The 25662-nt window shown below is 35.8% G+C and overlaps 2 protein-coding genes across 3 annotated transcripts in view; both read left to right on the top strand.

The window, feature by feature from the left end:
* Positions 1 to 12777, top strand: part of LOC105389887 (limbic system-associated membrane protein) — a 122669-nt gene extending 109892 nt beyond the window's left edge. The window contains exons 3-14 of the mRNA XM_038114621.2: positions 925 to 1038; positions 1378 to 1494; positions 2849 to 2933; positions 3137 to 3267; positions 3584 to 3702; positions 6144 to 6294; positions 6785 to 6875; positions 7335 to 7476; positions 8086 to 8241; positions 8640 to 8820; positions 9279 to 9311; positions 9545 to 12777. Coding sequence (XP_037970549.2) covers positions 925 to 1038; positions 1378 to 1494; positions 2849 to 2933; positions 3137 to 3267; positions 3584 to 3702; positions 6144 to 6294; positions 6785 to 6875; positions 7335 to 7476; positions 8086 to 8241; positions 8640 to 8820; positions 9279 to 9311; positions 9545 to 9642 — 1418 coding nt within the window. The 3' untranslated portion in view covers positions 9643 to 12777. The remainder of the gene's footprint in view (positions 1 to 924; positions 1039 to 1377; positions 1495 to 2848; positions 2934 to 3136; positions 3268 to 3583; positions 3703 to 6143; positions 6295 to 6784; positions 6876 to 7334; positions 7477 to 8085; positions 8242 to 8639; positions 8821 to 9278; positions 9312 to 9544) is intronic.
* A 4615-nt stretch (positions 12778 to 17392) lies between these two features.
* LOC105389886 (proton-coupled amino acid transporter-like protein pathetic) lies at positions 17393 to 25079 on the top strand. Of its 2 annotated transcripts, none has more exons than XM_011561083.3 (10): positions 17393 to 17590; positions 18185 to 18217; positions 18440 to 18540; positions 19484 to 19628; positions 20183 to 20313; positions 20881 to 21107; positions 22408 to 22617; positions 22858 to 22963; positions 23922 to 24138; positions 24840 to 25079. In XM_011561083.3, the coding sequence occupies exons 1-10, from the start codon at positions 17528 to 17530 to the stop codon at positions 25038 to 25040; spliced, it is 1434 nt and encodes a 477-aa protein (XP_011559385.3). In that variant the 5' UTR covers positions 17393 to 17527; the 3' UTR covers positions 25041 to 25079. The 2 variants fall into 2 exon arrangements, with proteins under 2 accessions (XP_011559385.3, XP_048488286.1); XM_048632329.1 differs by lacking the exon at positions 17393 to 17590 and adding an exon at positions 17860 to 17922.
* Positions 25080 to 25662: the final 583 nt, after the last annotated feature.

The following is a 25662-nucleotide window of genomic DNA, read 5'->3' as shown; positions in this document are numbered from 1 at the left end:
AAGCAGGGTGTTTAACTTTGATGTGTTTGTGTATTGTGCTCAAAGATATGGATCCATCGTGGCCAGTAATGATCTACGAATTGTTTTCAAAATGACGGGTTACAATTTTTCTCAAGCAATTAAAAGCATGAGTCATATCATATCTAGTCTAAGTTAATTGTTGTCTGGAATTCCACAAATTCATTTACAACATCTTAAGTATTGTGTTACAATGATCCTCTTTAATCTGACCGAACGGATACATCTTTGTCTAATTCCTTCTGCCTGGACTGAACTGGGTTCCATGAGAATCATTAAGTGCCAATTTCTCCGAAGTCGGTTATCTAACCGACACGGATTGATTTAAAAATTAAACGTCATCTCCATATAAAATTCATGACAGATGTGTCAAAAGTTAACCACTACTCCCTGGTTATGGTCTAACCGAGAATGGAGAAATTGGCACTTACTATTACAAATCTGGGTTATATAGACGTCCTTTTCCTATGTTCAGGTACGGGACTTTAGAATATAAAACACAAAATAGATCCTTAGCATCTTCATTAGGAAACTGTTCCTTATTGATGACCACAGTGACTTTCATCCACCAGTACCATGTTGGCTGCGTGAAGGAAAAGCCGCGTGCCGTTCTAGATGACACCTCCTGCTTACTAATGACCCCCTGGTACTTGCACTTGACAATGCCAAGAATTAATCACTTTGAATATCATAATAATAATATGAATGGACTGGACTTAAGTGCCAGAGGATTGTTTGTTTTCGTTACGACGGTTGAAAACTTTGTAAGAGTTATTTCTAACGAAAATATCGCTTCAGCTAAAGTTGAAGTAAAAGGCACTTGATGGATGAATAAGGATGATGATGATTATGGAGAAGTAACTTAAATAAATGGTGAATCTAAACATCCTATTCCTGTTGTTGCAGAAGCGAGAACGCACAGTATAGAAAGGCGAGAAGCGAATCCAGAAGTGAACTACGATGATCAACCACTTTCTGATGCTGCTGCAGACGATGACACCCAGAACGACGCTGATCAAGGTAATTTTAGCCTTATTTATCTAATTTTGAGGATTAATATAAGTAAAATCACACGTTATATGTGTGGTGGTGACAATCACACGTAATATCTGTGATGGTGGGTCCCCAATTAACTAAAGGAGCGTTACATATTTTAATATAAATTGATTGTATTACTGATTAACTAAAGAAATAAAACCTAGCGTAGAGGTCCCACTGCCTAGGATGCTACTAGAGTTTATTCATATTCTTTTGTTTTTGAAAGATAAGATGTAGGTATTTTCATTGAATTGCCTAGATAGCTTATTAAAGAATCACTAGACACCTTTTATTATGCTTATAACCTGTCTCATTTCACAGGAGATGAGGAGGAAGACGTGAACGCAGATATTCAAAACAAAGGAGAGGACTTCAAAGTCGGTCTCGGCATGACGCTACGACTGCCGTGTGTCATACAGCCGTCGCCGAAGGAAAATGGTGAGCAACTTTTCTTCATGTTCATCTTCATCTGTAACTGGATTGTTTTAAAGTATGTTTTCCTCAACGTGGAGCTTTCCTCAACTCCTAACATCTTTTTCAATCACAAGCAGTTGTAAAAGGCTTCTTTGGAAAAGGTAAGTTAAAATAGTAAGACTTATTTTTGACTTCCACGATCATTTCTGCTATAATGCATTACGCCAAAGCCTGGGCATAGGCCCATCCAAGGCATTAATCATTTTATTACCTATTTAGGCAAGTAGGTACTTATTGCTAATTAGTAAAACTAAAAGACCTTCATCTAATACAACTTCTAAGAATGCCAAAGTTACTCGGAAACCAAACCGTCTACTTTGATGAAGATTTTTTACATGCGATGATCTCATTGATATTCGCAACGCGTCCGCCGCTTCCTAAAACCTTAAAACTGTCAGTCAGGACCAACAAACAGGAACCGATAAATCAAATCCGAAAAATTATAATCGAGCGAATCTAATTATTACGCAATGAAACAGTGTGTTGATTCATAAAATGTTTCACATGTTTCCGGTGGCGCCAAATGCGCGCGCGCCACTTCCGGTGTAACTGTCACGGAATCCAAGATGGACGCCGCAGACCGTACGTCTGCTAGTGACGTGATGGTCTATTTTTATTGGCTTTCTTTCAGTCGTTACCTGCTTTGATTTATAGGTGGCAGACGCTATGGCCGTGAATGACATCATGAGACAACTAAATACTCAATATGTTTTATGATTTCTCGCGCCGTTTAGTCTACGAAAATAGACTGTTAGTTCCAAAATATACGCATTTCAAATTGTGACTGTAGGTACCATACGTTTTGTTGTCATTTTAAATCTATAGACCTTTCTACCTGTATCAGACAGAGCCTTACCTATGGGAATGTATCTGTGAACCTATTAAATAAAAGGAATACCTATATCCTATTCCACGGGAAAAAACATCCGATACAAACAAAAACTTCCATTACTCGCGTGTAATAAGGGTTTTGTCAGAAGTCTTTTCCCTTGGAATGTGGAAGTGTCTAGGTAGGTACACCATTGGCACCCCCCGGTAGATTCATTAATTCAAATGAACTTGATTTTTTCTCGCTGTAATGTCGTAGTTCTTCTACTTCAGGGTCCTAATAATTAAACTCGATTGCATCCCATTAATGATCTTTATTTGAAGAGACCATAATAAACCGATAGTCCGATACCTAATCGGAAATATACAGAACAAACAAAAACAACCAGACAAACATCAACAAAAAAACATCGTAAGTACACTAAAATCTCCTTTTCACGATGGTATCCCTGATAAATACTCGTTATTCAACATCAACTCTCATTTCCAGAAGCGGTCGCCTTCCAGTGGCTTAAGGACGGAGCGCCGCTGTTCCTCGGCACTCAGAAGATGGGAGCCCCGGACAGGATGTCCATGTATGTGTTTTAAAATATTATTATATTTTCTTCTTCTTCCAAGCCTTTTCCTTATTTAGGGTCATCTTTGTGCTTCATGTCACGCCATTTTACCCTACCCGCTGTCATATCTTCATTCACTCCACAATCTCTCATTTTTTTTCTTACAATATCAACTTCCTCTACTTCATCACGTGACGTATCTTTGTGTATTTCTGTTTCAGTGACCGGGAGAGTCAGACCGACCTGATCATCGCTGATCTGCAAATGTCCGACGCCGGAAAATACAAGTGTGACATCTTCAAGCAGAACATTGAGCACACCGTCATATTCGAGTTTGCGCCTAAGATCATTCGTGAGTTCTTGTTTTCACTTATTTTCATTTTTGGTCGGGTTTTAACCAAAAGAAAGTTTGTGATCTAGATTAGTTGAGTTTTAATTATTTATTTCTACATAGTTGTTGTACCAGCTTGTTTCTGTTAAGTATAATTATTTATTTATATATATTTAAGACGAGGTTGTTTTATAACCTAGATAGTTTTTTCTCCACCTAAAATCTTATAAACATCCTTAAAAACGATACAAATCAAAGAAAATCAGGGATAACCCCAAGGAGTTAACCTTAGTCCAGTATTATTCTTATTAAACATCATAACACTCATATTCCACAGAGGTGACAGCCACGAACCGCGGCCAGGTCATCGAGGGGTCAGACATGCGTATAACTTGCAACGTGTCTGGATCTCCGCCGCCCAAACTAATCTGGTCCAGGGAAGATGTTGCTGGAGAGGTAAATATTTAGTTTAATATACTTATCTTTAAATATATGGGTATCTTCAATTCTTTCGACGTACCGTAAAATTAAGTTACTCAAAGTTGTTCACTATTGAAATTTTTGCTTCAGGCATAATTATACTAGTCAAACTTGTACACTGTTGTGTACTGTTTGCAAACGATGCAGAAGTGCAGCACTCACATATTTTTGCGTCTTAGTTAAATTTTAGACCCAAATTATCTTTTTTTAACTTTGTTTATTTAATAAATATGTATTACATATTATACACAGTGCCATGCGCTGAAACCAACAGATTTAAGTGCGACATGGTGAGATCGCTGGACTACTCGACTTCAGACTTAATACATGAATATTGCTGGTGGACGTGCCATAAATTCAAATACAAAGCTTGATATTTAATAGTTTATAGTGTGTTATTAACGAGTAGCTATTCTGAACCAGTGAAAAGATAAACAAATCACTGTCCAACAGTAAAATCATAAAATTTCAACAAACAATTTGAAATTAGGTCATTTAAACATCGTAAAACTTTTATACCAAACGCACAGTTGCATAATGCACAAAAAATATAGGTCCCGATTTCCGACAGTTGGTCAGTAAAGCTATCGATAAGGCGGGAGCCACACACATCGATACGACGACCGTAGTTATTCATTTTAGTATCTATCACAATCGCTATGGCTTTCACTGTGGGGTAATTAGGTGGGAGATATAATTTTTATAGTTCCAGGGTTTATGAAAAAATATCCTCCTTACCAGATTCCATCCTGTTTGTTGGAAAAAGCAGTATTCAATTTTAATGCAATGCTAATGCTGTGCAGTTAAGCCTTGAACGGATTACACTTTTATCATAAAAACTCAGCAAAAACTTGGTAACCTACAAATTCTTGGGTAAGGAGTGTAATGCCGTATGGCATACACTAAGGGCTGGTAATACAGTAAACATTGCAGATTGACCAAAAGTGCCTTGAAAGTGATCGTTATAGATGTTAAAATAAGTAAATAACGTCAGAGTTCATTGATAAAGCACGTCAGTCTGCCGTCCGATTCTGTCCGATTGATTGATGAATCGTATTTGTGTGATTATGTTGCTCATTGATGGTGGGACATTCATTCATTGATGGGTATTTTTACTAAAAGGCCGTTCAGCATGATTTCACTTCTTTTTAGTGGATAAATTGTATAAAAATTACGGCCAAATGATGTTTTACCTGTTGATAGAAACAAAACGGATTTGAGTGACCACGGTGTAACAGTCAGTTATTCTATATAAAAAAATAGATTATAATATTGTAAGGGCTATTTAATTTTTATGTACCTATGATAAAACTACTTAGGTAACTTATAACTTAACTTAATTATAAATATTTTTTTTCATAAAAATAAGCAAACATATTCCATAAAAAATAATTATAAATACCTCATTAATTTTAATTTTGATTACACATTGCATAGGAATTTGTAGACAATTTAACTGTGATAGTGTCAATTGCGTTAAATTTATTACAGACGCCACTGATAATAATTATTAACAAAACAGACTTTAATTAAACAAATCGTGTAACTTCTAGTCAAAGTAAAAAACGAACGGCTACTGAAGACTGTTTCAATCTTCTAGATAGAGAAGTGTTTATTTCGTTGATCTCAATCATTATTACTTATAACCTTTCAAATACTTAAATAAAATATTGGCATCTCCGACACACTAAAAGGACCTCCAAATGTAATTTTCTCGTGTGTTAAATATAACTTAAAAGCCAACTTAAAGGTGCAGTATTATAAATTATGTGAATTCTTTGATATTTTGATATCTGAGTACACTATAAAGTGAATCTAAATCCAATGTTTGTAGATCAACTAAGCAGTCATCAAGATATCTCAACCCCTTCTTAGATACATACATAAATTCCCGACAACTCAGTTTACACAAGCAGAATGGAATTCTAAAATTAACCCAGTACTTGCTTCCTCAACTCAATTTACATTTTACTCTTGTTACCAAAACACGACTGGTACACGGAAACTTAGTTTAATTTTAGGATGTAGCTGTGTCTACTAGTCAGTAAGGAAACGCTTTATAAATAGGTTTTAAGATTTTATTTTGGTCATTTTTCATAGTTACTAATGACAGTTTTTAATTTAGTTAATTTCGTCAGGATTAGGTACGAACGTTAAGACTTGTTGCAAAGTTATTTCTCAGCATAACCAATAAAGGCATAACACTTCGCTTGAAGTGGATTAGAATGGTTACTAACTAATGATTTAATGCTTGTAGACGAAAACTACAAAAAGCATAAAAAAAAACACCACACACGAAAACTTTCACATCTTTGGACATACGGCTCCACCTTTTCCTTTCATCTTCTCTCTCGCCTAGGGCGGAAAATTTTCCTATCGCAAAGCTGATTCCTAACACCTAACATCTTTACCCCCAGAACCACGGCTTAAGCGAATCCGACGGCGAGTTCACCGAAGACAGCGTCTACATCCGCGGCATCAGACGGGAGCAGGCCGGCAAGTACTTGTGCTATGCCGACAACAACGTTGGCAAGCCTGCTGTCGGGTCCATCAGCATTAAGGTTCTCGGTGAGTTGAGGTTTCTTTTAAATTCAGTCACGAGCAATGCCAAAGTTTTTCTTATTTTATTTTTTTTAAACATGTAAGTAATTTCGAATTTGATCAAAATATTGTTACGTTTTTGTTGGTAATATTGTAGTTCTGGTACTCTGTTAATAAATGTACTTCAAATATTGCAGACGTGGTGCTATTGTCACTGGAAAATTTTCTTTGCTTGTAGGTGTATTATTATTTTTATTATTATATTGTATTATAATTATAGTGACTTGCCAATGAGCACAAACTAAAAGCTTATTAACTTATTATAATTTACATTTCCTTTTTATATTACGGACTATCCAATTCTCCATACCGTTTAGCATAATTGTGTTTCTATATTAATCACTGTCTCATTTTGGAAAACACTTAACGATGTTATGTTAGATCAAAGTTCATAAGCCGAAAATAAGGTCCCTGACTCGTATAGTATTTATGACTATGTATGTTATTGTATTTTCAGGCAAACCCCGTGTCCATGTTCACAAGACTATTGTCAACTCTGCAATCAACGTGGAAGCCATCTTGCAGTGCTCTGCTCATGAGGAGCCTCCGTAAGTCTTTATCTCATAATTATCAGTCATTTTATCATCATCATCAGCCTATAGCAATCCACTGCTAGATACGTAATATAGGCTTCTCCCAAAACACGCCACAGGATGCGGATATCTATAGCTTTTATCCTTTATTTTTGTCCAATACTGTCTGCTCCTCATTAATTATTAGTTTCCTTTTTGAAAGTCGTTGACTGTAACTTATGTGAGTGCGTAATTATTCGAATGCAGCACACAATGATGCGAAATTCTTGATTAAATACTACCTGCTGCGGTACAGTAGTTATAAAGTATTCTTGGACTATTTTTATTTACATAATTTAAAATATCTTCATCTTCAACCTTGTCATCTTTATCTTCATCTTCAATCTAGACATAGACAATTTTTTTTATATTTTCTCACAAAATACAAGATACTTTGCTCGAGTACTTCTGACTCTTACTCTTTCCCTCCTCCAGCGCAAACATCTACTGGTACAAGGACGGGCGCCGCATCGAGGACTCCGCCGAGCATCGCTACAGCATCACCGTGGACGGGCAGCACTCCAACCTGACCGTGGTACCTGTGGGGGACTCGGACTTCGGGGAGTTCACTTGCGAGGTAAGCATCTTGTTTTTCATCTCCATTACTTACTTACTCCGCTGGCTCAGCGACCCAAAGTGAGTCTTGGCCTCCAATACAAGAGATCGCACTTCTGACGGTCCAGTGCAGTCTCCCGCCAGTCTACCGGTGGATGGGTGTGATTCTCGGAGGTTAGCCTGTAGAGGTAGGGTTAAAATATAGTCAGATTAATTTCTAAAATTATTGTATATCAATCTCACTGTTAGTACTTACCTAAGTAAAAGTGTAGTAGTATAATTACTTACTGTAAACATCAAGTACATTTTTTTTAGTATTCCTCTCAATATTTTGTCCTACATTACTACTTATTTATATGACTATCCAATCCTCTCGCGATTCCCCACCATTTTCAGACTTCCTTTACTTGCCCGCGAATTCTCGAAAAACTTTTCTTACCATAAGTAATACGGCCGCCGATTGTGCTCTTATTTATTTTCTGTTCTATGTTTGTCAAACTGTTTCAGTTTGCGTGCTATAATGATATGTTTTATCTTTTGTGAAATGGTGGTAGATGACTATCGACAAATAATTGTAAAATTTTACGTCGATTAAACCATTTGAATTTGAATTTTGAATTTTTATCCTCAGGCGGAGAACCAATACGGCAAACACAACCGCTCCATCGAGCTGGTGCAGAGCCCCGTGGTGGAGGGACTCGACGCGGAGGGAGCCAAACTGTCCTGGACCGTGCACTCGCACCAGCCGCTAGAGAAGATACACTTGGAGCTGAGGCAGCTGAATGGGGTATGTTTAGAGCTAGATTCTCGTGTCTTGCTAGTGCTTCAAAGCGGTCATAAGTCGGTGGTGCCACAAGATTGCATAGATATAGGTAAAGGATGGAATCTTATCAGCGGCACTCCTGATGCCAGAAGCTAATCAAATGTATGTACTCCAAATACCAAGATACATTCATTTGTAAAACCAGCAGCTCCACTCCTTTTATCTAGATGACATCTTGACAAAGGAACCGCAGACTTTTATAGTCCCGTAATGAAAGTAGCACTCCATACATCGCGTACATTGCCCTGGTCTCTGCTCGCTCCATCGAGAATAGAGAACGTTTTATTAGGTACAACTCGATTCTAATTGTTCATCTTTAACCCCAACAAATCTTTAACCTCAAAAAACCGTTCCCATTCCAGGACGGAGCATCGAAGACGCTGCCCATCCCTATCCCATCGCAGAAGAGCCACGAATACGAGATCGTGTACGTGATCGATGATAAGGAGCTGGACCTGACTCCTGGCAAGTACGAGGCGATGCTGACTGTGAAGAACCAGCACAGCTGGAGCGATAGGACCGGCCAGGCTGTCATTGAAATTGGTGAGTTGAACAACATATAATTTGTTTCCTTTTTATTGCAAAAATCAAAACAAAACACGCATCTTCTGCCATCTAGTGAACATAAAACATTGATTTCCCCGAAAATAACAGATTACGGAGATATGTGATGGACGATTTTTCCCATTTATTTCTTCAACTGAAAAATGCGGTTACATTTTTCATGGTGGAAGTTATCAGTTATGTAAAAATATAATTATCTACAAGTAATAGAAGAGCGGCGTCTTCTTCAGCTTGATGAAGACTACTGTTTACTACTAATTCACATTCAAAAGAAAAAACACTGACCTGCAAGAAGAGGAAAAATACTTGCAAATTTGGGATACATAAAAAAATTATAACTTTTGTGTGTTTTATGGTTTTTTTATAGTTTTTCTAGTTTACTTACATTGATGTTATGTTTTTTTATTATTTATTTTGTTTTTTTCTTTTATTTTTAGAAGGAGAACCGCTCTCAATCCAGGGTGCTTCAGGTAATTTAATATTTTTTGAGTATATCGTTTATCTTTAATTCCCTTCCAAACGATCAAACTCAACATACAATTAGCCACTCTGTAGGATAATTATGGACTTTCTTCAAGGCTGGTTTTGATGTAAAAAAAATACATAGATCGAAAAGTTTTTTGTTTTTCTAAACTTTCTTAATAAAATTGTTTGTTTTTTTTGCTTAAAATATTGAATTAATAATTTTTTTAATCTTTTGCAGTGTACCGAGGTGCGAGCACGGATGGCGCATTCTCGCTTCGACCAGAATCAGTCTTATTATCAACAGTAATAATGTACCTACTAGTGCGGCTTTTCTAAAAAAAAACTACTACTTATGTATAATTTATTGTTCTAGTTCGGAGCAGATTATTATGTACCTTTACCAATGTTGAATCATTATTAAAAATATAAGTACATACCTACCTAATTAAATATATTGTAGCCATTTTTGTGTGTAGAAAAATGTGTTAGCTTGGTACAAGTTTAGTGATGTCACAACCATTCTGAATCCGGGAAAAATACTAATAGTCTTTTACTATCGAATAAGTATCGTTAAGAAAAAGTTCAACAATTTTGATGTAAAAACAAGTTTTTTCTTTAAATTTTTTTTTGTACTTACCTACAATAACCGATACCTTTTTTATTATTTTTTGGATTTTAATTGTGACTATAAAATACGTAACTATATATTTTTTCATTTAAAAATTGCATTTGATTTGCTTGTATTTTACAAAATGTACAGTCGTGTTTTCATAGGTAGACTACAATTTAATTTTAAATCCTTATTTTAGGTTTTAAAAACATCTGACGTAATTTTAAAAAGCTGAGCTACTTATAAATATGGCAGCTTATAATGATTTTTCCTTTGTTTTAGAATATTTTATAACAATATTCTATATTATTTTCTGTAAATATTACACTTATTATTAAGTATTTACTAAGTTTGTTTTAATTTGTGAAGTGAATTAAGATTTACCATAAGATTCTCTGTCATACTCCATTTAATCTCCTCAACATATTTAATTTTAATCTACTTAAAATAGTTACGATAAAATATAATAATAAATTCTCGTCTCGTTATCGTTAACCGAAATATGCAAATCAATGTCGGCAAAACTTTATAATGTTCATTAATGACTGCGCTTTCAATAAAAAAAAAATGCAAATTTTGTCATCAATGATAACTACTGCTTACGGTAGACTTAGAATTTGTTTGCCATGTCGGGCAGATGAGCGAGACTAAGCTCCAATTTCTCCATAGTCGGTTAGATCGTAACCAGGGTTTCATGAATTATACGTCATCTCCATATTAAATTCATGACAGATGTGTCAAAAGTTAACCAGTAATCCCTTGATATGCTCTAACCCACTATGGCGAAATTGGCACAAAAAATTCTCGACCGTACGATTTTCGAAAGCGCGCGTTGAAATTCATGGAAATAGACTCAGGCTACGGTATTATGAATTTTCTATGTCAATTGCAGATGTCCCCAAAGTCGTGTGGTTGAGAATTGTCTACCGGGTTCCATTTTAAGTAGAAACTACCATTATTTACTACTTATTCTTCTAATGTTGAATGTACGATTGTTTATGTATCTTACTACCAAAACCTGAAATTAACCATGTTAAACATAGTTTTTCTGTCTTCAAAGTATAGAAAAAAAATCACAACCACCTTATTAACAACAGTTTTAGAAGTCACTTCTCACATTTAGGCTTAGTTTGTAGAAGGTAGTTTTACCAAAGTGTAAGTAAGTATCATATTCTAGGTTTATTTTTTAGTTCCCAATTGTTATATTTTGAACTTAATTATCAGGAAATCTGAATTGATTATTTAAAAATACTTATGATTTTCGCAGATATTCATGTTGAAAAAAGATATCGTGATTAAGTTTTGTAAAATAATATAACTTAATTCATCAGAATGCAGCTACTTTAAATTATTTATAATAGGTACCTACCGAAAAAAAATACATTTTTAAAAATACTTGTTACCTACGTAACAACAAAAAACTTTGGTAAATAGTAAAGTACATGCACAACAAAATCAAGTACAATATTTGTTGTTATTAAGTTAAAAAAAATGTATTCACTATAAAGTGTATAAACCTGTATAATTTTTAATTATTTTTTTATACTTTAATAAAACGTTAATAGGTACTGAAACATAATAAATAAAAAAAAAAATGAAATCAGTGAAACTTGAAATAGTAGGTATATATAATCGAGAAATCTAAGTTTAGTTTGACACAGATACAATAATAATTATGATACAATAATAGCATAGTAGGTACATTTAATCAAAATAGTAAAATTATGATATCAATGAGTCATTTGTCGATAAAAGCTGCCATATTACAAATATACTAAAATAAACTTATTACGCAATGTCAAGTTGTATCCCATTTTACAGGTTTATTCATGGAAGTAATGAGTACTTATAAATACTACATACTTCCATGGATTTATTTCTGTAAGTTGACAAATATATAGGTACCTACTAAAAATCATTGTCAATGTCAAAATAATTTATAATTTTATTTTTTGTAGCATTTTTTTTATACCTTTTCAAATGTAACTGCCCTGAAAACTATATTCATCTAATTTTAATTACTTACTTAATTGTTTGAATGTTTAAATATAAATAAATTGAATATGTATAAGTTGCAGTTCAGTTGCTATTTACACTTAAAAATATTTTAACTGTCAGCTGCTGTATTCTACCAGTGAAAACTTGAAATTTTCTATAAAAAAAACTCTTTCAGGAAAAGTTATACGTACCTAATAGTGGATTACCATTTATTTATGTCTACTTAATTACTAACTAGTTATACTAATTGTAATGTTGATGTGCCTGTAATTTATACAAACATAGATCCATAATAGTACGGTGCTTGTATTATATAAGTAATGCTGAAATTATACAACTACCTATATACCTAGCTAGGTACACAACATAATATTCTTAGGTACGATTCTGAAAGAATATCCATACTTAAGGTAAGCATCTACCTATCGGTATCGTACGTATCGCACCAAACGGATTGTCATTTAAATGTTTGGAGAAATGGCGTCGGCAATGCCGATGAAGTGGACGCACTTGTGTGAATTTCTAATACAAAGAATACTGAATTCGAAGCGTATTATATACCGAAAGGTGGACGCTTATTTTAAAGGTACATCCTCTATAATTTTTTCCAATAAATGTGAATTCCTTCCGTGGAATTCCTTCAGAATTGTGCCTGATATTTAGTAGGATCATAATATACCTATAATAAAATTGTAAAAATGCTTGTCTAGTTGATAAAATGATAACACTTTTTTCGTCTTATTTTGCGAAGTCTATTTGACTTATTTTTGACTGTACATCGGTGCCTTCGGTATAAAAATTCATAGAGAAGGTGATATTTTTGTCATGAATAAATAAAATATTAATGTTTGTAAATATTAAAATGATTGTTTTTTTACCTTCATCAACCCCTGTAAGTACCTAGTTACTGTGATTTAGAAAAAACTACTTCCTCAATACCTTATCGATAGCCAATCCATAACACGAATAGTGCGGACACAACCAATTCTAACTAATCCTAACTTAATATTATAAATGCGAAAGTAACTGTGTCTGTCTGTTACTCTTTCACGCCGAAACTACTGAACAGATTTGAATGAAATTTGGTATACATACGGTCTAGACCCTGAGAAAGAACATAGGCTACTTTTTATACCGGAATTCCCACGGGAAAACTTTTTAAGGCGAAGCGAAGCTCGCGGGAACAGCTTGTTTTTAATATCGACAGACTCAATGCGGAACGAGCGACGTGGTATAATGCGGCAAGTAACTTGGCGACCCTCCTTGCGGGGTGAAAGAAGTGGTGGGGGCGAGGTAGCACGACATGCTACACACGTAGAAAAGTGTGGCCGGATTAATCTCGCGATAGCTTGTAACTATTTCTGACGTAAGTAAAATTTTATTCTATGAGTGTCCCGTAAATGTCATATTTAGCTTAAAATTTATAGTTTGGCAGCATTAAAATTTGGATGTTTACCTTCAGAATATCTACCAATTTGAATTTATTTATGTAAAAGTGTTTTATTTTATAAATCAATTTCCATGTCACTTTCATATTCACTCTCTGTTTGAACTTGTTCATCGTCGTCGTCATCCTCATCTTCATCATCGTTTTCATTAACTTCAATTATAAATCTAAGACAAAAAACCAATTTATGTTTAATTTACAATAAATTATAAATAAACAATAACATACCTGTCCAATACATCGTCAAATACTCTATCAGATTTATAATATTCGTCTTAATTTTTTATGACATGGTCGTCACAATTTCTCCACTTTTTAGGCGAATAATTAGAGAAAAGCAACTCTAAGTCTTTTATCTCTTTATCTAAGTTAGAGTCAATCGACGTTCTTGCGAGCTCGCCTTTCACGTACCGCCACACAAGTTCAATAGGATTTAATTCCGGGTGGTATGGGGGTAGGCGAAGCACGATATGACCATTTTCTTTAAAAATTTCATCAATTTTGTAATTTTTTTCTGTGTTTTGCTCATTAATTACTTTCATTAAATCACATAAATTTTGGTTGCTTTCCTAGTTACAAGAACTGACAACTGACGCACTGTCATAATGGACTCTTCGTCTTTGTTGTTTACTTTTTCGTATCTGACTGCGCAGTACCAACCTTTAGCCGCGTAGCATGACTGATCCGGTACGCTGTTCTACAAGAAGCCCCTATATTGAGACATTATACGATTTGTTGTTTTTAACGTTATTTTGTTGACGAATTATAGATACCTAATAATAATATTAAAAAGGTCTCAACACTCATCCTAAGACTAATGGTCTCAGGATCAATGATCTCATGTGGGTCGCACTCAAATTATGACAGACTATATAAGACATGTGGCCGCCTCGGCTGCGCGGCCGAGACTGCCGTAACAATGACATGCAATGCACGCGTTGCCCTTCCCCGCTACCCTCCCGCTACCCGCTGTCGTCTTGGGTACCTCGTCCCCTCCGCGTCTTTCACCCCGCAAGGAGGGTCGCCAAGCAACTTGCCAATCTATAGCTCAGTCGGGTAAGCGCCCGCTTCTCACGCCAGAGATGCGGGTTCGAATCCCGGCGCTGACATGTACCAATGAGTTCTTTGAATTTAAGTACAATGTATACCATCGCTCTTACGGTGAAGGAAAACATCGTGAGAAACCTGTATATCTAGATTTAGCACATCTAGATAATTATGTGAACCCACCAACCCGCAGTGGACCAGCGTGGTGGGAAATGGTCCAAGCTTAGGAATTAAGGCAGTTTAGACCTTGGAGATATGCACAAAGGTTCCACTCGAGAGTGTCAGGTGCAGGTACTTCCACCCCCACAGAGAATAGAATAGAATAGAATAGAATGTCTACAGACTCACGAGCAATTAAAAAGTTCCATTCCACCAAATTAGACATAAAACGCAACCCATCTGCAATAATAACAGAGCATCAGAAAATTTACGACAAAAAATTACAATATTTTCATCAATACTTAATAATAATGTTATTCTAAATTAAATGTTAAAAAATTGGGGTAATTTTTGGTGTCGACATTTGTGTGGAAATTTTTCTATGTATGATTTTAACCAACAAATTTTTAAGTTAAAAAAACTATTTTTTTATATTAACAAATAATAATTATCATTGCAAAAACGATACATTCTAAAAATAAAGTACTTACTTACCTAACTAGTTTAGGATGTTGATAATTATTATGTTAATATATTTTAGTTATTCAATTCCAAATTATCTACGTCTGGTAGCGACGCAAATTCAAGGGTAGATTTTTTGCTTGAGAATACAAAGCGATTCAGTTACTTAAATGAAATATACAGGGCTAAGGTAAAGTATAAGTAAGTACTAACTAAATTTTAATATGCGGTGAATTTACCTCATAAAAAAATTAATTTAGTGTAAGTAGGTACTCAATTTATTATTATATTGTTTCCCAAAAAAACTGATGTTCATAGGTACTTACCAACTTACATACCTATGCTGTCTAATCTGAAAAAATGGATACAATTATAATTACAATCCTTTTTATTTCAACAAGTCCAAAAGGCGGCATTGTTGCTTTTATCAATCTCTACCTGACAACCTTTGCACGTAGAAGAGACTACAACAATATACATACACAATACTACAATTATTCCTCAAATACTATGTGATTTCTGGGACTAATCATGTCCTCATGTTTGATGCGTGAACACTCTTCAAAACTATTGTGAAGCACATAGATAACACAAAGACAATGTTTAAACTAACCGAAACTATGTAGGCAATCAACGGGGATTTAAGATTTGAGTACTTTGATAATAATTAAAACTCAGTCTGTACAAATTAGGTTGGTAGTGTTGGGACTACATGAAAACGGTAGAAGAATATTTATATTTAAATATGAATAATAAATTTAAATAGGGACGACCGAATGGCGTAGTGGTTAGTGACCCTGACTACTGAGCCGATGGTCCCGGGTTCGATTCCCGGCTGGGGCAGATTTTTGTTTAAACACAGATATTTGTTCTCGGGTCTTGGATGTGCCCGTAAAATGGCAATAGGCCCGCCCCCTATTACATTGGGACTAACATACACTCTGGCGAAAAGTGGGTGCAGTAATGCACCTCTGCCTACCCCGCAAGGGAGTACATTAGTACAAGGCGTGAGTGCGTGTGTTTCATTCAACTATATTTAAAACTAGCTGTTCCCGCGCGCTTCGCTTCGCCTTAAAAAGTTTTCCCGTGGGAATTCCGGGATAAAAAGTAGCCTATGTTCTTTCCCAGGGTCTAGACCGTATGTATACCAAATTTCATTCAAATCCGTTCAGTAGTTTTGGCGTGAAAGAGTAACAGACAGACAGACAGACAGACAGACAGACACAGTTACTTTCGCATTTATAATATTAGTTAGGATTACTTAGTATTTTCCCAAAATTTCAGATAATTACGAACTGCTAGGTAGGTACTAAACTTACTATAAGTAATTGTAAAGTAAATGAGGCTACTTTTAATAATTTAAAATTCAACTGTATCAATATAAGTACCTACATAAATATTATGAAACCGTGAATTTAGAAGTGAGCTACAAACTTGAAAGTGTTCCATTTCCATTTTAAATTTATCGGAAAATCCTCATTCCAAAGGCGATTAGTTTTACATTTGTTCCCAACACTAACTAGCTAACTATACTCTACAGTACTGGTACTGCCTTTAGCGAAGTCATTAAATTGTTCGTTTAAGGAAATGGTCCTTGGACCTTTCAAAAATACTTACATCACATTAGATTCCTTCGTCGCCTGAAGGTAAGCGTCCACGTTTCGGCTTTGTAAGCAACGGATGCATCGCATTCACACAAGTGCGTCAACTTCGTCGGCATTACCGACGCCGTTTCTGCATCCTTACTAATATTATAAATGCGAAAGTAACTGTGTCTGTCTGTCTGTCTGTCTGTCTGTGTGTCTGTTACTCTTTCACGCCAAAACTACTGAACGGATTTGAATGAAATTTGGTATACATACGGTCTAGACGCTGGGAAAGAACATAGGCTACTTTTTATCCCGGAATTCCCACGGGAAAACTTTTTAAGGCGAAGCGAAGCGCGCGGGAACAGCTAGTAATAATATATTTAAGACTATCCGTTTGCTCCGATTCGTACGATACAGTATATGTATGTGTCGATAAAGTGGAAGCACTTGTGTAAATTTCAATACGACGGTGCCGACAGGTGGCCTCTTACCTTTAACATTCGCACTAAACAGTGTGTAAATCGGGCTTTAGTCTGTCACCAGCTCTCATACTGTTTAGTGCTAGTGTTAATAGCTGCACCTACCGATAAACACGTAATCTGTTTTTTCTAAATATTATGCTTAATAGAAGTAATTTACACCATAACATTCACTAGTTATTATTGTAATCCTGAACTTTTCTGTTAAATATTATTAAATTCAAAGTATGGGACAACGTCCATAGTTCCAGTAAAGAATCAACCATCAAGATAATAATTCTATTGACTCGTTTTCAGTTCTGTCTGTCTTCTTCATAGACAAGAGTACTTTTTCAGTGATAAACAGACTTTTATAATAAAATATGACTTTATGAAATTTTTGACAGTAGGTTTAGCATGTAATAATTTTATTACCTATATTTAATAAATAATGCGTAATGTAAAAGATAATTTTAGTGAATCTGCTAAAGTTGATGCACCTTCTAAAGAAACAGTAAGTACATTTTTTATAAATAATTTCACCTTAACTCATCTTTAATGTCTATTTTAAGTATAATCATACTTATACGTACTGTTCAAGACATCAACCCTCTTATCATAAAACGTAGACTAAACGTAGTTCTGGTTTAATCCCGTCTTTAGACTGCTGATATTATGAAATATCTTATTAAACGAAGTCCTAACCCAGGACTACATTTAGTATATGTCTCTAAAAAAATCTAACGTCAGGATTCCCATCCTCAGGTAAATGTAAAATTACTTAGTACCTTCACAATCGACATCATTGTATGGTATTGGTATAACGTGGTATAACCAGTTAACCAGGTATAACTTTCTATAGTTTTAGGTTAAATTAAAAATTAAGGGCCACTTTTGCACCAACATATTATTAAATCTAGATTTAGTGTTTAATCTCGATTTAGTGTCAAATTTTATAAATGGACTTACGTTTCTTAAATCGAGACTTGACACTAAATCTAGATTTAATATTTCTGCAAGTGGCCCTAAGAACTCTTCGAATCCCAGTATTGTTAAAATATTTCGATGGCTTAAGCTGTGGTTATAATCTGCAAATATTTTCTTACAGCCAACTCATCGGAGTAAACCGAAACATGTACCAGTAAGTCAGCATTTTGTTCATAAAATCAAAATATTGCGTTGTTATAATAGTATAATACCTATATTGTCCGCTTTTACCAACTTCCAGAGGTATTGTAGCCCAAGCATTTGGGCTGCACCAAAGGTCATGTGTTTTCATTAAGTAGGCACCTCTATAACATATTGATATTCCACCTGTACTATAGCCATCCCGTTTTCTTCAAAATGAATGATTTTGTTACAGGAACCACCAAGGAGAGTCGGTAAATTCGAGATCAAGGCTACAGGGGACGAAGCCAGGAACTATGACTTTGCGGCTGCCAGACCTCCTGCCAAGAACACGAAGTTAGTCTACACTATCCTATAGACTGTATTGTAAATTTACAACAAAAAACAGTTTCGACTCTTTACGTTAGTTAATAAGTTGAAATTCGTATAACTCAACATAAATTTAAAGCCTACGAGTATTGTAAAGTGTCAAAAGCTATATGAATTTGAAAGAAAGAAAGAAAGAAACATTTATTTGACACACTGAACAATAAAAAACAGAAACAAAAAGAAAATTTGGGGGTATAATTAATCCTTTCACCACGGCACAGAATAATAACTAACACCTAACTAGCGTTAACCACGGTTATAAACGCTATACAGTTATGCTCTTGGTTTTATCAAAAGGTTAACAAGATAGTACCTACCTAGATGGCCATTCTTAGGTATGCCATCTGCAATGGAGCTAAACAATAAGCACTGGACCAAATTAGTTACATAAATTATTTGTCTTCTCTTCTCTTATAGCGCATTTCTACCATGAAATAAATATTATTATTTTAAATCTATCGGCTGATGATATGCTTATTGTACCACTATTTTCGCTTTGGTGTTAAACACCAAAGTTGATCTTAGGTTTTAACCTTGGTGAAAAAGTTAGCCAGTCAGAATAGCGACATACCATACCAGAAACGTGCGTACCTAGACTACCCACAGTTGAAACGTCACTCGGGAGAGCTCCTGATATTCACCAACATGCATAACATTATTTGAAAATTAATTACCTTCTTAATTCTAAGCCAAAACTGTTTTATATCAAATAACTATTAATTCGTTCAAAAACAGAATACATACCTACTAAATGTACCACCTAGTACCTACACGCTATGTAATTATTTTTTTTCGATAAAATCTTCTGCGGGTATTAAGTTAGTAATTGGTATTGTAATCTCTTTTTATTAAATAAATTCTGATTCTTTCTTTCTTCGGTAAGCCAATCACACTTCAATTGTTCTTCCAGCTTTATCGAATCGGCAGCTCACATGGCAAAAGGATGCCTCGGTGCTGGCTTAGTGGCGATCCACCAGAACTACGCCAGAGCCGGGCTGTGGACTGCTCTGATCCTGAATGTAGTTCTGGGTATACTGCTCACATATTGCATTCATGTGAGTTCATGTTTGTTTTGTTTGATATATTAATATACAACCTGCCTGCCAAGCGTGGAGATTATGGCAAGAACCTCTCAAGTCTTGGAGTCTTGTAAAAGTTATGTTACGAAATTAAATTGTTCAATGTTAGCATAAAGGTTTTGGGTATGGCAATTTTTTCTAAAAAGCTAAGCTGTATGTATATTTATAGATGGTATTTTCATCCCTCACCCATGGCAATAGCTAAATAGAAAAGCCTCTACAGAAAAAGAAAATATGTACGTCACAATCAGTAGTATATTAATGGGGGGAAACTTTTTGGTGGCCAATAAGGCTACCGAAATGTTCGGTTACAACAAAATTAGTATGATATCTTTGATTTAAATGACTAGATGTTCCTGTAAAATCCCAACCTCTTCATTCACAAGAGTAAGCACCTCTATTCTTATACAGGTTGTTGCAAAAAGGGTATACTAAGCTGAAACCTACAAATGTGCAGCATGGCATATCTAAGCCCGAAAATGAAATCTGACTTTCAAAATTGCAACACCCTGTATTGTCTATGTCCATAGATTCTGGTGCAATCAGCTCAGAAGCTGTACGGGCGGGTGCAGGAGCCCAAGCTATCGTACCCTGACGTGGCGGAAGCGGCGGCCGCTACCTCCCCCTTTCTGAAAGTACGGAAATTCGACAAAGTAGCCAGGTACTACTACACTATTTCTACTGACATAGCACCAAATTATTATTATGCTCACTTGAATGGAACCTTTGTGCTAATCAACTTAAGTAAAGTAAAGTCTAAACTGTTACCTTACCACGCTGTGGTCCACCGGGGGTTGATGAGTAGGCGATCAGGCTTAAATTTTCTTGCATTAACCAAACAAGACAATACTGGCAGAGGTCATTATAGGATGATATCAGTCACCGCTTCCACTGTAATATCCTTAAGTTTTCTATACACTTGGGTACCTTATTCAGCGTCTCACTAAATTGTACCCTATCATGATGACGACATCATCAACAGCCTTCTATTGGCCACTGTTTACATAAGCCTTCTTTTTTTTGTACGCCAATTTTTCCGGTCCTGTGCCACTCTGGTCAACTGCTTCCCCGCAACCCTGCATCAGCAGACATCTGTCTTCGGACCATCTAGCAGGTGGTCTACCAACAGCTCTTCGTCTCTAGTCAACCTTTCGTCCTCCCGACGATTTGTACCTACTATAACTATACTATAATTATTAAACTTATTCTTCAACGTCTCCATTTCCAGGCACGCAGTTGATTCAGTAATAATGATAGATCTATTCGGATCTTGCGTCGCGTACCTGGTGGTAATTGCTAGATCGCTCAAGCAACTGATCGAGAATACCGACGCAAAAGACCAGAGTTACATCCGACTCTACATTCTGGCTCTCTTGATCGTGTGTATTCCGATCACATGGATACTGGAGTTCAAGTACTTGGCACCATTCTCCATTGTGGCTAATCTGTTTCTCTGTAAGGATTGGTTCTCTTCTATTATATTACTTAACATTATATTACTTGTAGCTGCCAAAGTTTAAATTTCTGGTCTTGTGTTTATTGAATGGAACCTTTGCGTTATAATACTTACTTTAATTTTAACCCGCCAGTGGTGACGTATATGTCTGTGAGACCGGGTGGTTCGAAAAAGTCGAATAACTTTCTTAATAGCCATCGATTTTTGTTGTGATTTCGGGTAGCTGCCTCATTTCCCATCCCCCACCGTCTGTCCACCCCGCGACGGTGACTCGTGCGCAGGTTTCGGAGTTTTGGCGCCAACCCGGTGCGTGAGACCGGGGTCACCCACTATGTAAGTCAAATTTAAAGATATTTTTGAAATTTTTCATTAATTTTTTTATTTTTCTTTATTGTATTTTAGTTTTGTGATTGAATATTTCATGATTTAACTATTTTTAATAGATATTTGTAGGTATATATACAAATATAAGTACTTTATAGATTTCAACAAGTTTTTATAATAATATCAGCTAGTTCCAGCATGTCCTTGAAAATGAAGACGGAGACAGCTGGAGCTTCAAGAAATGGTCAATGTTATGAATGTGGATGGCGAAATAAACAAAATAACAAAATACATTTGTCACAAAATGTAAGAAATATTTGTGTCACGAACATTTATAGTGCCGTCTTGCAGAGACTGTTTGGCTGTGGAGGAACAATGTCTTTTAGTGTATTTTTTTATTATTTTTTTGTTAGAAGTATAACATTTTTTGTTATTTTTTATGAAGTTCGTAGTGTTATAAAACTATAAAAGGCAGATTTAGTAATAAAAAATTACATCATTGTTGTATTTTTATTTTTTTAAGATGATAGGTAAAAATTTATGTAAATTTTAAGTGTTCTAAGTACCGTCGTGAAAGGACTAATAAACGAGCCGTGATTTATGATAATGCTTTGTTTTATTGTTAAACAAATACTTATCTTTAAAATTAAACTAATTTTAAGTAGCATGTGTAGTTAATTATGTAAAAAAAATAAGTTTGTAAATCCCGGTGCGTGAGACCGGCGTCACCAACGATGTAAGTCAAATCGACGTCACCACTGGCGGGTTAACTACCTTCCTATATTTCCCACCTCACGGGCCTACGGTGGGTTCACATTTATTGTGCTAGTTTTATCACGATGTTTTTTTTTTGGAAATCTTTGCCATGTTTGTCAGCTACCACTCCTTTTCGACGAGTAATTATAAATACTTATCTATCTTATTTCAGTCATCATAAATTTTATATTCATGAATTAATGAATTTCTTATTTCCAGGTGTTGTTGTTATAGCTACGGTGGTTTACGGTAGCATGGCTGCCTCCACAAGTCCGCTGAACACTACAGCTTTTCCACCAATTAAATCATGGCAAGGCGTGTTTACGTACATGGGGGGTTGTGTCTTTGCCATGGAGGGGGTTGGCGTGTCTATGCCCATTGAGAACTACATGGCTAATCCAAAGAGATTTCCTCAAGTACTCGTCGCAGGTACAGTATTGAGTTTCTTGTATGCACGAGTAGGTATAACACAGAATTACACGAGGGAACTGTGAACTTGTTGAACTTAATTCTATGCTGCCATGTTTTGTCAGTATTTAGGTAGGTATACAGGTAGGAATTTACAGACATAGATCTAGACTAAAGATCTCCGCGACCGCTACTTCCAATTTCGGCTTAGTATATCCTTTTTGCGACACTCTGTATATTATGTTAATAATTCTGTTTCAGCCATGACGGTCGTCATATCCATGGTGATGGCAGTGGGATTCTTCGGCTACTGGGGCTATGGAGACGAATCCATGGCACCTGTCACTATGAACTTTAGTAGGAACTGGTAATTTTTAAATACTTTCCAATACTTAATATTCTGTACAGGTATTATTGTACATTGTACTTAATATTCCAATGCTAATAACTGGCGGAGATATCGGTGAACATATGCATACAGACGAATAAAATTCAGTAAGTACTCCTTTTTTTTAAGTTGTTTAAACTGAATTCATTGTCTGAATTCGAAGAGAAGAGAATCTGAATAAGAAGGTTACAATTCTTCTAATCCATTTTTAGCCTGATGAAGGATGACGTGATGATGATGATTTTCAGCCTTGAGGATGTAGTCTAAAAAATTACGAGATTCATGTGGATTTTTAATATTACTTACTAGCTGTTCCCGCGAGCTTCGCTTCACCTCAAAAAGTTTTCCCGTGGGAATTCCAGGATTCCTATGTTCTTTTTCAGGGTCTAGACCATATGTATACCTAATTTTATTCAACTCCGTCTAGTAGTTTTGGCGTGAAAGAGTAACAGACAGACAGACACAGTTACTTTCGCATTTATTATATTAGTTAGGATGTATTTGGTCAGTTCATGAGGAGTCGTTTGCCCAGCAGTGGGAGTCTACACATGCTGTATAAAAAATGTATTTGATGGATTGAACATAACAAACTGATGCACGGCAAATCTGCTCTTGTGCACATTAGTCTATTCTATTCCCTGTAAGAGTGCAACTGCATCTGGCTCTCACAAATGGAACCTTTGAGCAATCTGCATTTCCCCAAGGTCTAAACTGCTTTCTTAAGCTGAGACCATTTTCTACCACGCTAGTTCATAATTATCTTGATGTGCTAGATCTTGATGGGCAGGTTTCATCGCGATGTTTTCCTTCACCGTAAGAGCAATATAAGTGAATAAATTCGATTTTTTTAAAATATTATGTCTGAATCTTTGGATATAACTAATCATTATCAGCAGACACCTCGACATTCTTTTTACAACTAACACCATAATTCCAGGTTCTCAATAATCCTCAAAGTGCTGATGGCATTAGTGATCTACGTGACGTTTGCCCTCAACTTCTGGGTCCCGTTCGACCTGGCCTGGTACTACATTAAGAGGAAGATCAAGCCTGAGAAATACTGGTTCTGGCATCGCTTCTGGAGGACCGTGTTCGTTATTGGGATCGTGTTGATTACCGTCGCGTTTCCTAGTGTTGACCTGTTGATTGATGTGGTAAGTACTATGTGACTCTTTATCGTAATATACCGACATATCATTAAATTATTAAAATGAACAATCTACTGCTTATAATATTGTGCAGTGCTTTTCCAATATTGTAAGGCCCTATACAGAAATCTGTCAGCTTCATACTATATTATTATCAGGGCCTCTAGTACGGGATTTGCTATTTTTGAAAACTAAAGTTTAAGTTTTCTCCTGTCATCTGCATACCTACATCATCTGTCAAAAGTTTCATGATAGTTTACGCAAGAGGCGCCACTTAGTATGCGAGTAAACGTAAACTTAGTTTTCGCCCTGTTCACTAGACCCCCAGAACCAGCGCTGGTATGAAACTAACATATCGGAGCAAGTAGTCAGTCAGTCTGTCTTTCTGTATAGGGCCTGCGTCTTTAATGAATGTAAAAGATGGCTTGCAAAGCTAAAAAAGTCCTCTAGGAGAAGATTAACTGCCGGTTTATAAATCTCTATCTATCCATAACTGGTAGTTACTTTCATACGATTTTGACATAATCAAAAGTAACAATCTGTCAAAATCGTATGAAAGTAACTACCAGTTATAGATAGATAGAGTTCTAGAAACTGGCAGTTAATCAAATAGTGTGACGTAAAAATTTTAATCTCAAGCATTGTGACCATCTTCCGACAAGCAATCGATACATACTTCGGTGCTTACATATACATATAAATTTCAGATCGGAGCTTTCTGCCTGTCCAACATGGGTTTCATATTCCCGTCGCTCATTGAGCTGAGCGTGGACTGGTTCGACCCCGGGCCTGGGAGGTTCTACTGGCGTTTGTGGAAGTGTGTGGCCATCTGTGTGTTTGGCGCTGTGTTGTGTATCATCGGCACTACCACTAGTGTCATATCGCTGATCCACGAACTGTATGGCTAACATATACTTAAAATTAAATGAGGCGTTTGTTAAAAACAATGTTTACTTTATTGGAGAATATTGTTTACTTTAGATGGAAGATGGAATGTCTTGAGTTGAACACAACTGTCAAACCCTCAGAACACAGATTTTGTGTCTGCTTAAATCTTATTGCCACAGGCAAAATTCTATAACTATGTATATCTGACCTCACGCGTTCCCTAACGCACTACGCATGGAAAATAAACATTCTGAACTTTTAAACTATCTAGAGATAGGTACTATTAAAAGTAGTGAATTCTTATTCTGAGATTCAACCTATTTGCTCAATGTACAATATTTGACATTCTGTACACTATGTAGTCATGACATCTATCGACATCTATCGGCTTCAATCGGCTTATTAGATACAGTGCCACAAACTTATCTGTTCCGGTGAGAGCGAACTAAATTGATCCATATCTCATTAACACCGCAAGAGTGAATTAACAATACGCGCCAACTTAAAATCTTATAGAATTAAGAAATATTAGAAATTTATGTGAGCTGTCACCGGATAAATTTGTGGCACTGTACATTGGCTTACATAAATCAAGCTCAACTGGTAGCTGTGAAGGAAAACGGCTCATTAGATTTTTTGTTA

The sequence above is a fragment of the Plutella xylostella genome, chromosome 31, assembly GCF_932276165.1.
Source record: "Plutella xylostella chromosome 31, ilPluXylo3.1, whole genome shotgun sequence".
Lineage (NCBI taxonomy): Eukaryota > Metazoa > Arthropoda > Insecta > Lepidoptera > Plutellidae > Plutella > Plutella xylostella.
This window is presented reverse-complemented; position numbering and strand designations above follow the sequence as displayed.

What these genes read in the sequence shown, in the direction of transcription:
- LOC105389886 (XM_011561083.3), top strand. Translation starts at nt 17,528, where the DNA reads ATGCGTAATGTAAAAGATAATTTTAGTGAATCTGCTAAAGTTGATGCA. An exon ending in CCTCCTGCCAAGAACACGAA is followed by an intron (nt 18,541 to 19,483) that starts GTTAGTCTACAC and finishes TTGTTCTTCCAG; the next exon opens with CTTTATCGAATCGGCAGCTC. An exon ending in TTGACCTGTTGATTGATGTG is followed by an intron (nt 24,139 to 24,839) that starts GTAAGTACTATG and finishes TATAAATTTCAG; the next exon opens with ATCGGAGCTTTCTGCCTGTC.